The sequence below is a fragment of the Mizuhopecten yessoensis genome, unplaced genomic scaffold, assembly GCF_002113885.1.
Source record: "Mizuhopecten yessoensis strain PY_sf001 unplaced genomic scaffold, ASM211388v2 scaffold8821, whole genome shotgun sequence".
NCBI lineage: Eukaryota > Metazoa > Mollusca > Bivalvia > Pectinida > Pectinidae > Mizuhopecten > Mizuhopecten yessoensis.
In genome coordinates, this window is record NW_018407738.1 from 521,166 (window position 1) to 535,767 (window position 14,602).

The window sequence follows — 14,602 nt, forward strand, 5'->3', positions numbered from 1 at the left end:
AAAAAGTGACCACAAATATATATAGCTTGCATACAATGACAAATTTTATTAAGTTTCCAGTTAATGCGCTATTCTATAGGTTCAATTTTACCTGTCCTTCACAACCAACCAATCAACAAATGTTTTGATTCACAACCAACCAATCAACAAATGTTTTGATTCACAACCAACCAATCAACATATGTTTTAATTCACAACCAACCAATCAACAAATGTTTTGATTCACAACCAACCAATCAACAATTTGTTTACTTTCAATAACATGGTCATTTCAAAGAGCCAACTTCTATGATGTTGTTTACAAAAACCATCATGTAAACAATTATAAAATAATATTCCACTTTAAACATTTTAAGATAACATAGCACTTAAATATATCACAAACAAGTCTAATAAATAGATGTGTATAGAGTTTTGTAACCTCAAGGCTTCTCTACCATATCCCAGTGTAACTTGTGGATGATTTTACGTAACTGTCACTAAATTACATTTTTCCAATACACTTGCAATGTCTTGAAATTCAAAAAGAATTCAGAAATCCTCAACCTCAAGTTTAAATTCTTTGACACTATAAAATGCAAGGTAGAATATTTCAAGAAATCAATAATTCTCCTATTCAAACATGAACAAAAGGCCAAACCTGTGAATATAATGATGTGAAATCTTATTTTATAATGCAACCACTCTGCCATCCCTCGAGGTACTGCCATGTAGGATTAAACACTCATAGGTGATATGACACAGTATGCAAGATATGCCCGAAAAAAAGGATAGACTGATGGAGTGAAATATGCAAAACCTTTATGCCACCTTCCAACCCCCTTCCGCCCGAAGTATTGGTGGGTGAATAATCAGCCATTGTATTGTATCTCAAAATGAAATGTGATGTTACTATGAAAAAATGCTAAAATGGTAAAATTTTGCATATTCATTTTTCAAGGTGAGATGGACCTTATTTTGTAAATTATAATTAATAAAAACAGCCTTAATATTGCAGATCACTGGTGAAATGTTAAGTTGCTCATTTTAACCTTGTCCTTTATTCAAATATCTATACAAATTTATCATACACATACTATTTTAAAGAAACCAAGAATTGGAGCATCAATAACGAAAGAGTAATATAAACAATTTCACCACGAATAAGCAGTATTGTTATACCCCTGTGAAACAGTTGATAGACAATCTCTGCTCTGAATAGGTTTCAAGAATAGAATTTTCCCATAAAGTGTTCAAACAAAAGAATTTAAACTGCACTACCAAACTTTTTAAGGTCTACTTTTTAGCAGCTGTTGCCCTGTAGCCTGGAGAACATTAGACCGACTGTCTTTGCAGACTTTTTGTAGCTTGAACATTTGAATGGAATAGTGGTAAAAAATGATGTCAGCAACTATTTGACAGCTGTTTTTGCAGGAAAAAATGTAACAAAACCAAACACTGTTTTATGTTAATTTGAACAATTACCTGAACTAACTTGACGACGTTTGAATAGGAGAACAACAAAACAGTTGTTGACTGGTTTTGGGAACAAATATTTTGTTGGGCTTCATCCAAACACATTGTACAGGGTAACTCTCGCCCCATCAAATATTCACCCTTCACTGATAAAATCCATGTTCACCCAGGGCTAGTTTCTCCCTTCAGATGTAATTACTATAAATGGTATGCTGAGCACTCAATATTCACTGTCATGATTTTGCCCTCATTATGGAGGACAAAAAAGGCAAACGATAAACTGCAGAAAAATTTCCCGATAAACAGCAGTTTGATCTTTAAGGCTTCAATAAAACACTGGATACCCTCAAACCCTGTAAATAAATGAATTTTTGTCTTCACATTTAATGACACAAAACTATGGAAACAATGAAGGAATATATTACACTGTAAACACCTAAAACAGTCATTCATTCATGGGATTTCATTTACTGATATGTATTAGTATATAAATTGGAATTCATTTTGAGTTTCCAGTCTTGGTGAAATACAAGATTATGTATCCACATTATGCATTTCAAATAAAAGCACTGATTCACTTTCATTTTCCAAGTATATTGCACCATGACCCAGATAATAAAATGCTTCCATGTTCACAATTTCCCTCACGTAAATATTCCAATGGGATATATGTCAGCTCACTCGTTACATATTAGGTACTCGAGTCATCTCTAATTAACCTTAAGTAACAGTAAGCTATACTCCTCATCTGTCTGAAGTTGTTGAGTCTGTGAATCCTCCATGTTCCTCTCTGGAGTCATATTGATACACTGTATTGTCAAAACCCAGGCCCGGCCCTGGGGCACTCGTCTGTTTCCTTCTCCACAGAATAACGCCTACGCCCGCGAGGACCACGACAGCCAAGCAACCAATCACAATCCCAGCTATTCCGCCTCCTCCCATACCACTACTTCTGTTGGAGGCTCCTATAGTACAAATAATTGGGTAACAGTAATTTGAAAAACATATACACATGCCCCTGCTTTTGTTTTCATTTCATGGAAATGGGAACTAAATGTAAAATCTAATCAAAGAAATAGAGCATAACACAAAGGCTAATCAGGGTCAGTGGAGCAGAAAAAGTAGGTCACAGTGACCTAGGCTTATATATTTGTGTAGTTTACACATTTGAAATTTCATAACTTTGTGTACTGAGGTAACATTCTCTTTCTTGTAAGTACAGTACTGAATTTTAGCATTAGATAACTTAAACAGTAAACGAGGTAAACAAAGAGTTACCTACCCTGTTTCTGTGTTACACCCGGCCCATAGCTGCCGGTGGGTACTGGAGTGAACCTGGGTCGGGTTGGGTTCGTATTGGCCGCTGGGTTAGAGGACATATGAACGGGTGGGTTTATCTGAGGCCGGGGGGTGGACCTGTGAACGATGACCTTGGGTGTACTGTGACCTTGTTGGCTTGGTGTTGGAGTCGGTGCCTTAGTAGGACTAGCCAGAGATGTGTTCGGTGCTCCAGATGGAATGGTGACAATGTTGTGGTCTGCAACTGAGGACAGAAGAACACACAAATATAAACTGTCAAGTCTTTGAAATAACCAGAGGAATCTTGGCCCCCACCATCACACCATCTTCATAAATTCTATGTAAGATTGATCTTCCTCTTCGCTTACTTCCCCTGTTGGACTGAGTCATGTAAACAATACATGCACCTTGCAGTAGTTTTTGATCAAAGCTTAATTCTTACTGAAGAACGTTTGAGGAAATTAGGAATTCCATCACTAGAATACAGACGGGAAAGAGCGGACATGGTGAACCTGTACGAACTTTGTAACGGTCTGGTGGATGCCAATGTGTATGGAAGGAACACACAGGCAACTTTAGCCCCGCATGCTAAAGAGCAGGAGGTACAGACCGGTAGTGTGTACCAGTTACACCAGTAGATGCGTCAATAGCAGTCGTAGACTAATGGTATGACGTCGACAACGGTGAGTTAACTGCTGTGTATGACATTGTTCTTTCAAAGTGAGGTTGTTTTTTGCCTATGTTTACAAGCACAGTAGATAATGAGTAACAAGGGGAACTTAAATTTAAGATCAGTCAAGTGTTTCTTGGGAAATTCAAGATGGCTGTCTGGTATCCATTCTGTTCTAAAAATCATTATGCTTAAGAAGGGACAATTGGAAATCTTCAGGTGAAATTTGAGAAAAATCCTTCCAGTACTTTCTTAGAAATAGTGCTAACAATCTTTAACTCTCAAAAGTCAAGATTGTCACCTACTTGTTATCTTGATATTTTCCCAATCAGTCACAAAATTTGCATAGATAAAGATCACAGGGAATTTACATATGAAGTTTGAGAAAGATCCCACAACGCTTTCTCAGAAATAGCGCTAACATGAATGGTTTAAAGACTGATGGACATTGGACCTCGATGGAACGGTGATTTGAAAGGCATCTTGGGCTAAGATTCTGTAACGTCCCAACCTTGACTTACGCCTCAGTTGGGATTATGTTACAGAATCTTAGCCCTCGACTGAGATACCCCGATCTCAGTAGAGTTCAACTGTCTACAATGACAAAATGTGTACTACACCAACCTGTTACAGCTATTACCTGTCTATAACAACCACCTCTCTATAGCAACCACCCGTCTAGCAGCAACATCTAGTGACTGACTATCAATATCAACCACCATATATAACAACTGTACAATGTTTATTTTAAAACAACATTGAGACTTTACAAATTTTATTTTCACATGACATTACAACGGTGCAATATTCAGTTTAACACATAACATCAGCACTGTATTTAACAGGGATCATTATTTTTTCAACGCCTCCACTAGGAGTCGAACCTGGAACCTCTGGCTTACTAGTCTTACACTCTACCGAATAAGTTAAATAGAAATTCTCCCTAGCCGAGACGGTAGGAAGCGACTAGTATTTTACCAGGGTGACATGAACATAATTGATTTATCATTTTCACACAACACTGAATGTTCTCACCTTTGTTTTTCTGACAGACATATCCACGTTTCAAACCACAATCAAGATCATCCCACTTTCCATTCCAAGCTTGCATGACAACACAGTCCTCCACGTTCCCCTGTCCATCTCGACCTGATGGCTCCCCTTTCTCCCAGTAAACAAATGGTATAGGGGAATTGTCAGCCCACTGGAACCCAGCTAGAACGGAAAATCATTCCATTAAGTTTTTGTCTCCTGATCATTTGTCCTTCACAAAAATTTTAAAGTAACTTGACAAAATATACACTGAAGAAAACAAACTTTAACTTTTATATACGTATACGTTTACCATACAACTTAACAAAACCCACATGAAGCTTGAAACAACCAATCAAAACTCACATGTAGCTTATTTGTGTAGCTCGAAACAACCAATCAAAACTCACATGAAGCATATTTATGTAGCCCGATCCAGAAAGCATCAATCTGTGTTGTAATGGTCCCGACTAAGGTTTTCAGTTTGATGATGTCTCTGATGCCGCTGATGGATACGAGGGTGGCTTGTTGTCTGCTGCAAGACAGCGTAGCATCCAGGAAGGTCTTGGTGTCCATTAACTTAAATAAGTAACAATGTGTCCCATTTACCTCCGAAAGCCAATTTGCGTCAGGACACTGGGCATTTGGAGGTGGAGGAGTTACAGGCGGATTAGCTGTAGGAAAAAAAGATTCATAAATGGTATAACTGTATTCATTTAAGTTTTACTATATCAAAGATATGGGGATTCCACGCCCCCTGATAAAATTGTAACCAGAATCCAAGTTTTGCGAGATTTTAAGGAACTGCAACAAATGGAATGGGCGCCCCGCCCCCATTTCATGATGATGACTTCTGTGAAACATCAAGTTTATTCCAATGAAATAGTTTCCTGTTCTAATAAAAGCACATACACATATGAAGTTGTATGGCCCTAAGTGCAGTACTTAAAGGGGCTGGTCGGGGAAAAAATGTCATATTTGCTAAAATGGCATACACATGTTTAACCGTTATATATAACAACATATACCCTAGGTAGGAACACTACACTTGCATCATACATGACCTTTGAAAATAATTATTTACGTATAGTATTGTTGTCTTGTCCGCTAGTTGAGTCCGACATGGCACATGACGGCGTGCTATCGTTGTTATCTTCACAGCCTCACTTTCGAAACAACCACGTGACATATATAAATAGATCTGCGCTAAATTTACGTGGGGCTTCCCCGAGATTTCAGTGGGCAAAACTGGACATTGCAAGCAGAACTCGACCATCATATTGCCGTGGTATAACTTTTGGAAGGCCAAAGAACGCATTTAGACCCATTTATTTTGTATTTCTCCCCGACCAACCCCTTTAATCCTAGCTGACTTAAATACAGAAACAAACCTACAGATCAGGCGACCGTTTCCCAGGGTGTAACCTTACACTCTGTTTGTGAAACGGTACCTATAGGGTTACACTATGTGTCCTGTACCACTTTGTGGTAAGGCATATAACAATTTCACCTTTCTATTCTTCATTAAATTTTTAGGACCATTATGACCATTAGGACCATTATGACCTACCTGTACTGAGTTTGCAGACAAATGGGAGTTGGAAAGTACAGGGCATGACGGCCCAACCCCCGGTCAGACTGGACGACACGCACTGTTGACTGCCTGTGGCCACAGCTGGCTGGGACTGAGCCCAGTTGGTGTAGAGTACTGGCCACTTGCTGTCTATCCATGTGTATGTTCCGTTACCCTGGCAACGATCGTAAACGATAGCAACGTCATAGATACATGATAAATGTGGTTCTAGAAAACCATTCATACGACAGAAATATGTCCTATTAGAAACACCTTTTGGACTATGTTATGTCAGATAGATATAATTACATTATATTTTATAAATTACGATATGTTCTAGTTTATACAGGTATTATTCAGTCTACACTGAATAGAAATGTCTTACAAAGCCCTAGTACACTAAAACAGGCTCAGTATAAACATGCTTATTGACAATTCATACATAAAAAACATAACTGAAAAGGTCTTTTCTTTATTTTCATGAGTCCAAATATTTTGGTTCTATCAATTCGAAGGATTTACTTTTCAGATTTTAAAAGTACACATTAAGTTTTTTGACACGCCTGAGTTCTTTCTGTTGTAGCATGACTTTAATCAAACAAGATTTAAAGCTGACAATGCAAGTAAAAAAGCTTTCAATTGAGATTTTAAAAAAAGTTTATTTTTTTCTGGTTTTGAGATCTTCCCCAGTGACAATCTCTTCCGGCTGTCGGACTAAAGGAAGCGTCGACATTTTAGAATGTACTTGCTTGGTAACGAGAATGTGTCTCGCTGGGTATAACAAGCCCTTTTCCTGTCAAACCGGTTATCATTTGTTCAACGTGTGTGCAAAGTGATACTACTTTACCATAAACATATATGTGGAACACTTTCACAATTATTTACCAACATTTTGTTTCATGCGACGAACACTAATGCCTACTTTTTAGATATCCAACTATAGTTATAACCTCCTGTGTGAAAACAAACTAATTCCCATTATTTTCATGAGAACAGTTCAATTTAACATTGTTGACTACACACCTTGAGTGTCACATTTTGCACGTGTTTTGTTAGTAAAGCGTCTACATGACGAAGACTAACAGTTCATAATAAAGTTTTTGTGTGTTGGTTCAGTACTAGTTCTATACATGTGAAAGACCGATGACATACATGGGATTTATAGAAATATTTTCAGTAATATACCTTTTATTTTGAATACACAATTTTCAAGAATGTGCCATATGTAACAACAAGCTTGGCAGTGTTTCAAAGTATTCAGGTGAGTGGGTTTGATTTTTGATAACGGTTGCCGATCAGGGTGTGCGGTGCATTGAATCTCAAGACGGTCAGTTGTAGAATGATAACCGGTTTGACAGGTAATGCGCTTTTTATACATAACCAGCGAGACCCATACTCGTTTCCAAGCAAGGACAAACTAAAATGTCGGCACTTCCTTAGAAACGATAGTCGAAAGAGATGAGGAAGATCTCAAAACCAGAAAAAAAAGGAAAAAAAAGAACATTTTTTTTAATCTTAATTGAAAGCTTTTTAACTTACACTGACAGATTTAAACAACAGATTAGATAGGTAGGTAAGTAATCATTATTTGTGTTAAACTAATAAATCTTTGTGTTCATTTTTGTTTATTGTGTTGGTTGTGTTTTGATGAGGTCAAAATTTATTATGCATTTTTGTTCATTTTCATTTGATATAATTTTTCTGCTAAAAAAATGCTACGGTGAACATTATGAAAATTAGATGGATGAGAAAATATCCATCTTAACAGTAAAATACTAGAATAAAACTATACCTACAACAGTCTAATTTCAGTGGTTCCCTAGGGTTCATTATTAACACTTAGATTACCAGTCATCAAAAAGGTATTGTTTAAAGCACACATAATTATCTTAACTCATTCACCCCTGAAGACACATTTGAACTCTTCCAATTCAAAGGTTGGAATAGTTCATTATGACATTTCAGGGGTGAATGTGTTAATTAGCATCCCAAATGATAAGAAAAGTTTTGATATTGGTACAGACTGAGGTATTGTAAGTATTATGTACCTGAGTGCTGTGGAGTCCGATCCAGACACCTGACTTGGTGATTATGGAGGGGTCGTTAATGAGCAGCAAGAAGAAGTCCTGTTCAAACCTGTTAGTGAGGGTGGCCAGGAAGACACTTCTGCCCTTGCTCTGACAGAACGCGTTGGCGTTGGCCCAGCTCATTTTGGTAGGGACGTACATGAAGCAGTCCGACATGAAGGCTTTAAAGCCGGGGTGTATTAGACAGCTGTTGGGCATCGGTTCTGGTGTTATAATGCTGGTCACTACACAATATACATAGACACTTTATAATGATAAGACAAATCTGTTTTATACCACAATGATCAAAATCCACAATAAACATAATCACAGTGAGGAACATGCTTTGATATATAAATCATAATTACGAAAAAGCTTGAATGGTCTATACATATATATATACTATGTGAGCTGAAATGAATTTTCACTTGATAGCTACATGTATACGTACTTATTGTAAAAATTCAACCTTGTAACCTTGTGTCTTTTGAAATAAAAGGCCACGAGTGCCTGTATCATGCACTCACCTAGTTAATGAAGCAACCTAGGGTAAAACTTTCTCATTAAATCAAATTCAGCGTTTATTACAAAATATTGACTCTGTCTTTCAGCAACACCCCTCCCTCATTGGGTCCCTTCTTTCTGCCCCCAGATATTGAGTGACATCCAGAGAAAAGTTTTTGCTGGTCTAAGTATACTTACATTTCTTTGTTTCACAGATGAAGGGGTTTTTGGTATTACAACTGTAGTCGTCCCAGAGTCCAGCATTGTGTTGGCGGCCATATAGCCGTGTACACATCGACTATATATACACAACACAAACTTTCTATTACCAAATTATATACAGCTGTATCCTATTAATTTTGGGTGAATTAGATCACTCGTAAAGGTATTTTCACATGTAAAGTGTAATAGGACAATCGTTCGGTGTATTAAATGTAAGTTTAAACTACAATGTACTGAAAAAGTAGAAAAAAAATTGAGTTGTGGAAATGTTCATGCAAATATATATAAATCAATCATATGGATTATAAATATATAGATTTCAGAATTATTGCTGATGCGATAATTTTCACACTGATCACGATCAACTTACAGTCACAACACGAACATTTCCTAACACAAGAATTTTCTCTTTTTAAAATAATCATTAAAATAATTAAATATATTTTACTTGTGAGTGAACTAGACTATCAAAGATATTTTACAGAGATGGAGCTCTTCGAACAGGAGATAGATATATCATGTGCAGGCAGGCAATCGGTGACAGCATCAAATATGCATATGATCCAAGATTTTCAGAAGCACTGCATGTTCACTGTGTAAAGTTGAAATGATATTTAAATAGTTACTAAAGCTTGATGTACCAGACAATACGTTACTACTGACCGAACTTGTGTGACCGTTTGGTTCTCCCCTGTCCCAGTTAGAGTAGTTTAGGTCAGTGTTGTCAATCCAACGAATATTACCATGGAAAAAATACAGACCAATCCAGGGGCTTATTCCTCCCCGGTCGCCTAGTAAAGTCGTCACAAAGGCTGTGGAGATCAAAATTATAGCAATGGTAATGTTATTCATACACAACCACACACATATATATATATATATATATAGATCTTAGCCAATCACAGGTCACCATGACCATTTTGCATTTGCATGGGCCCACCCACCCCCCTCAGAGGGATCACTGCACTTATTAATATACACAATAAACTCCACAAGCCAATGGATGCTCCAAGCAAAATTAGGTTAAAGTGCTTTCACACGAACTGACGGGTAGGCTTCTATAATTATCTACAGCTAGATATTTCCCTTATTGGGGCCAACCTTGTTGCCCTAAATGAGGGTCATGGCATTCACCTATACAACACTGAACCCACATGCCCTTGGAAAACAACAAATATTCAGCATCCTTGCAGCGGACCAGGGCTAATAGTCTTTTTAAGACAAAAGGCCCAGAGGGCCTGTATCGCTCATCTGAATATTTAAGCAGTCATAGCAAATTATTATCATTAAATATTATATTGCACTATAAATATTCCCCTTGCAATCTTTTTTAGCTCCATCTGTTGAAACTAACCAAATATTATTATAAGATTCTATGCATTTTGGTTCTTCTTCAGAACTTACTTGACATATTTTCCCTTGTGACCTTGTAAGTAGGTCAATGTCATTTTCCTTCTCATACTTTGTTAGCTCTATTCCAAAAGCTACTAGCCAAATCTTATGAATCCATTCCTTTTGGTTCTAAAGAACAAATCCTTTAATACGTTGTTGCCCTCTGTGACCTATAAGGTAGTTGAGGTCATTTTCATTGGCAAAATATTATAATTTTTATGCCTTTGATTATTCAGAAGAAGTTGTTTGATGTTTTTGACATATTTGACAGCTGTGACCTTGAAAGCAGGTCAATATCCTTTTCATTCTCAAACTTTGTCAGGCTCCATCCCAGGAAGACACCAGCCAAATATGAAGATTCTATACCTTTTAGTTCCTCAGAAGAAGTTGTTTGAAGTTTTTGAAATATTTGACACCTGTGACGTTGAAAGTAGGTCAAGGTCATTTTCATTCTCAAACTTTGTCAGACTCCTACCAACGAATCTTCCAGCCAAATATCATGACTTTAGGCCTGTCCATTCTTCAGAAGAAGTTGTTTTAAGAAAAAGTTGACGGACGACGCAACATGACATAAGCTAGCTCACTTCCCCTTCGGCCAGGTGAGCTAAAAAAGCTGACAACAGAGGATGGACGACAGATGCCTACGCGACATCTTACTTTGTTCCTTTAATTTGGGCTTAAAATTATTAAAAACACTTTGAATCAATTAGGACAATTTTCTTTTAAAACTAATTCCTTACCATTTTCAAATTTATTTGCAATGCTGGCCAGATGGTAGCCTTTCAGCCTCCCTCCAAGGCCCTGACAAAATTGACTGGCATTTTGCCAGGTTTTGAGAGATGTGTAGACCCGGAAACACTTGTTGCCGTAGGGCCTGAACCCAGCAGGACAGTTGCCATGTATGATGGGTGCCGGTGTGGTGACATTGTGGGACACAAGTCCGTTCTCACAAATATAACCCGTCTTTGTTGCACAGTGATTGTCGTTCCATTTCCCTAGAATTTTAATATAAAAGATTGTCATTTATGACATACAAATACAGAAAAACCATTCCACATCAGAGAAGTATTAGAGTAATGACGGTATCTGTGCAATCCGATGAAGATATTTCCAACTGAACATATAACAGTCAAGCAACCATTCAAAAACACTAGAACCATCAGCAGTTATACACATGTAGATGTTGTTCTAAACATGAAGGGCAGCCAACGATGCCTTATTTTGGTAGACACAAACAGGAGGAATACATTTTATTATATATTACGTACCATATTTTGATCAATTTTATACAATATATTTGAAGCTGCACAGAAAAATTAGTCTTATACAGGAGGTGCGTTGGTAAAAAGAGATTGCTCAAAAACATCTGCAATACATTTCAATATTGATAATCAATTATTTTGTTTGTTTGTGATAAGTGGGACCTATAAATTACATATACTGAATTAATCAAAATTTTGAGTCAATTATTATTGCAATACATGTATCAATGTTTAACATTGATCTGCGAGCTGACAAATCAAGGACAAGTTTGTTTACATCAAGGGAACAGAAAAACAAGGTAGTAAGACATTGAGCCACTGTCTGAATACAGGTCAACTATGTGTTATAAGTCAGCGAGAGACATTTAAATGTCACATACAATGTAATACAGGTGGTCGTTGTACAGAGGTGGTTATAACAACAGGTTTGAATGTTTATTATTCCGTCTTTTCGTTATTGCAGAGATATCTGCTCTTGCGAGCAGGTATTGATTGTTACGTCGTTAGTTTGTGCGAGAAAATTACGTCCTTTTCTCAAAAAGTTATGATGTTACTCTCACAAACAAATGACGTAACAATCAATACCTGCTCACAAGAGCAGATAACTCTGCAATACAAAAAGACGGATTACAGTAAGCCAAGAAATAGGATATGTGAAAATCTATCAGTTATCAACAAAAAGCAGCTACAAAAGACAGGTTGATCAAGCAGTGATATCTATTCTTCAAAAATTATATTTTGATATTTTCATACATTATACATTCTGTCTTTGTTTTACAAGGTAAACACACACCGTTTTTAACTGCAATTTGGCCACAGTCCTCTGCACCTCCGTAGTCGTTGGGTTCATTGTCGTTCCAATTGATGAACGATGGAACAGTGCCGTCGGACCAGCTGTGGGAAAAGACTAGACATGTTAGACCAAATATCTGTCAGAGAAACTCAAATACTTCAGCTAAAGACAACATGAAAAGACTAGACATGTTTGATAAAATATCTGTCAGAGAAACTCAAATACTTCAGCTAAAGACAACATAAAAAGACTAGACATGTTAGATAAAATATCTGTCAGATAAACTCAAATACTTCAGCTAAACACAACAAGAAAGCTACAGATAGCCTTAACTGCTGAGAGATTGTTATTTCTCTTTTGAACACCTCTGACATCCCTTGTAGGTGGGTTAAGGTTATACAATCTGATCAAGCATCATAGCTCTTGATCAGAAGCAAGTACTAGTACTGCGACTCTAGGTTCCTTTCTATACTTACTGGTAGCCATATGGGGAATCAATTTCATTGAAACCAATCCACAGGAACATCTGGGATGTATTGGCAATCTGTAAAAGAGAAGACCTTTGATTTCAGATAAATGTTTTCTCTCCCTTGATCAGTTGGGAAAACTTACAATAAGGCATTTTTGCTATAACATCTCTAAGGAAATGAGCTAGAAAATACTTTTTTTTCGTTCTGAATAGGGCTTTCGATTTACCCAATAAGAAAAACCAGAAATGTATTCTGTAAGAATGGATACCCTGCACAATACCTGACCCTAGCAGGAGAAATTTAACAGCACTTCGTCCAAATCTGAATGCAAAACATTTTTCAAGATCTTAGGTCAAAAGTCACTTTGACAAACATTGCATGTTTCACTATTAATTCCTTAGTAAAGAAGAACCCAGTGGTAAGTAACTAAACTAAAATGTTATCACATAAAAGATCCTACATAATTCTGTATATATGCATAGCAGACCAATATGTAACGTACATACAGTGCTAGTGGTACAGAGGTCAAGGTCAAAGGTCAAGTTTACAAAACTGTTGTGCAAGCATCTGAAATTGCATGACCCTACCTGTGCAGTACTTAGTCCTTAAGTGACTAAAACAAAGAATCTTAACCAAGGTGAAAGAGATCAAACGTCAAGGTTAAAAGTGTCATGCAACATCCTGTTATTCCATAACTGACGTAAACATAAAAAAACTTAACCAAGTTCACAGGCCTAGATCAAAGGTCCAGGTAATAAATGTATCATGTTAAGTTGTATAACCCCATATATAGCTGCAGCACTTTGACCAAACTTCATTTAGGTCACAAAGGTCAAGATAAAAGGTCAAGGTCGCAAAAATAATAATCCTGTAAAATGCTGTACTTATAAAGGTCTATAAGTCTGTAAAGTCACAGTACTTGCTCAGTAACTGACCTACATACAGAAACTTAACCAATCAGATGTACAGACAAGGATAACACTATAAGCCCCTTACCAAATAGTGGTGGGGCATAAAAGGTCAAATATAAGAGAGAATGTTGCCAAATTTCGCTACCCAATAAATATATACAATACCGATGTTTTGAAAGAATTTACAAAGGAAACTCTTTACTAACCTGAAACTCCAGGAAGCGTTGCTCTCCAATGGTACCAATACTGGCGAGATCGCCACCATTAGTCTGACAAAAAGTGCGAGCCTCTCGCCAGGACTTGGCATAGTTTCCCGAGGCATCCTGGATCAGGTAACAGTGGTTGTTGGAAGGGAATCTCACATACCCATGGTGAGGGCAATTATCTGGAATTTTACATTGAGGCAATACAAATATAATGACTCTTTTAATAGCAGTTGCAGAAAAACTACGGCTATATGATGTATATATAATTGAGTGAATACTTGACAAAGGTGTCAACCTCTGAAACCTCCAATGAGGCAGATCTACCTCATTCCTTATCTTTCATTTTTTATGCATCAAAATAACTCCAAAAAACATTACTTTGATTCAGATACACCTGTTATGATCATTACACACGCCCTGTGGTAACTAGGAGATCATTTGTTCCCGGGATGTAGTTTTTTAGTTTGTGTGAGTTTGGACTTGACGGAGGGAGTTTCAAGGGAGATTGGTAAATTTTGGTCAAAATGAGGGAGTCTCCTCCCTAATGTGGGAGGGTTGACAGCTTTGATTTATGTCCATTTTACAATTTTCTGTTTCTTCCAACATATGAAAAGTACCATGGAATGTACACCATCCAAAATGCACCTCCGGAGTACCTGTATGTAGATTTTCATCTATACCTCATAATTAGTACACGAGGCCCAGATGGCCTGTATGGCTCATCCGATCTTTATGCCCAGCAATGGT

The 14,602-nt window shown here is 37.2% G+C and overlaps 1 protein-coding gene across 1 annotated transcript in view; it reads right to left on the reverse strand.

Moving 5' to 3' along the window:
* Positions 1–30: 30 nt before the first annotated feature.
* Positions 31–14,602, reverse strand: part of LOC110456661 — a gene marked incomplete at its 5' end in the record, with an annotated part of 52,102 nt that continues 37,530 nt past the window's right edge. The window contains 12 exons of the mRNA XM_021507519.1: positions 31–2,420; positions 2,738–2,998; positions 4,460–4,639; positions 4,867–5,130; positions 6,027–6,204; positions 8,078–8,340; positions 8,798–8,897; positions 9,485–9,633; positions 10,954–11,208; positions 12,269–12,369; positions 12,745–12,812; positions 13,856–14,034. Coding sequence (XP_021363194.1) covers positions 2,200–2,420; positions 2,738–2,998; positions 4,460–4,639; positions 4,867–5,130; positions 6,027–6,204; positions 8,078–8,340; positions 8,798–8,897; positions 9,485–9,633; positions 10,954–11,208; positions 12,269–12,369; positions 12,745–12,812; positions 13,856–14,034 — 2,219 coding nt within the window. The remainder of the gene's footprint in view (positions 2,421–2,737; positions 2,999–4,459; positions 4,640–4,866; positions 5,131–6,026; positions 6,205–8,077; positions 8,341–8,797; positions 8,898–9,484; positions 9,634–10,953; positions 11,209–12,268; positions 12,370–12,744; positions 12,813–13,855; positions 14,035–14,602) is intronic.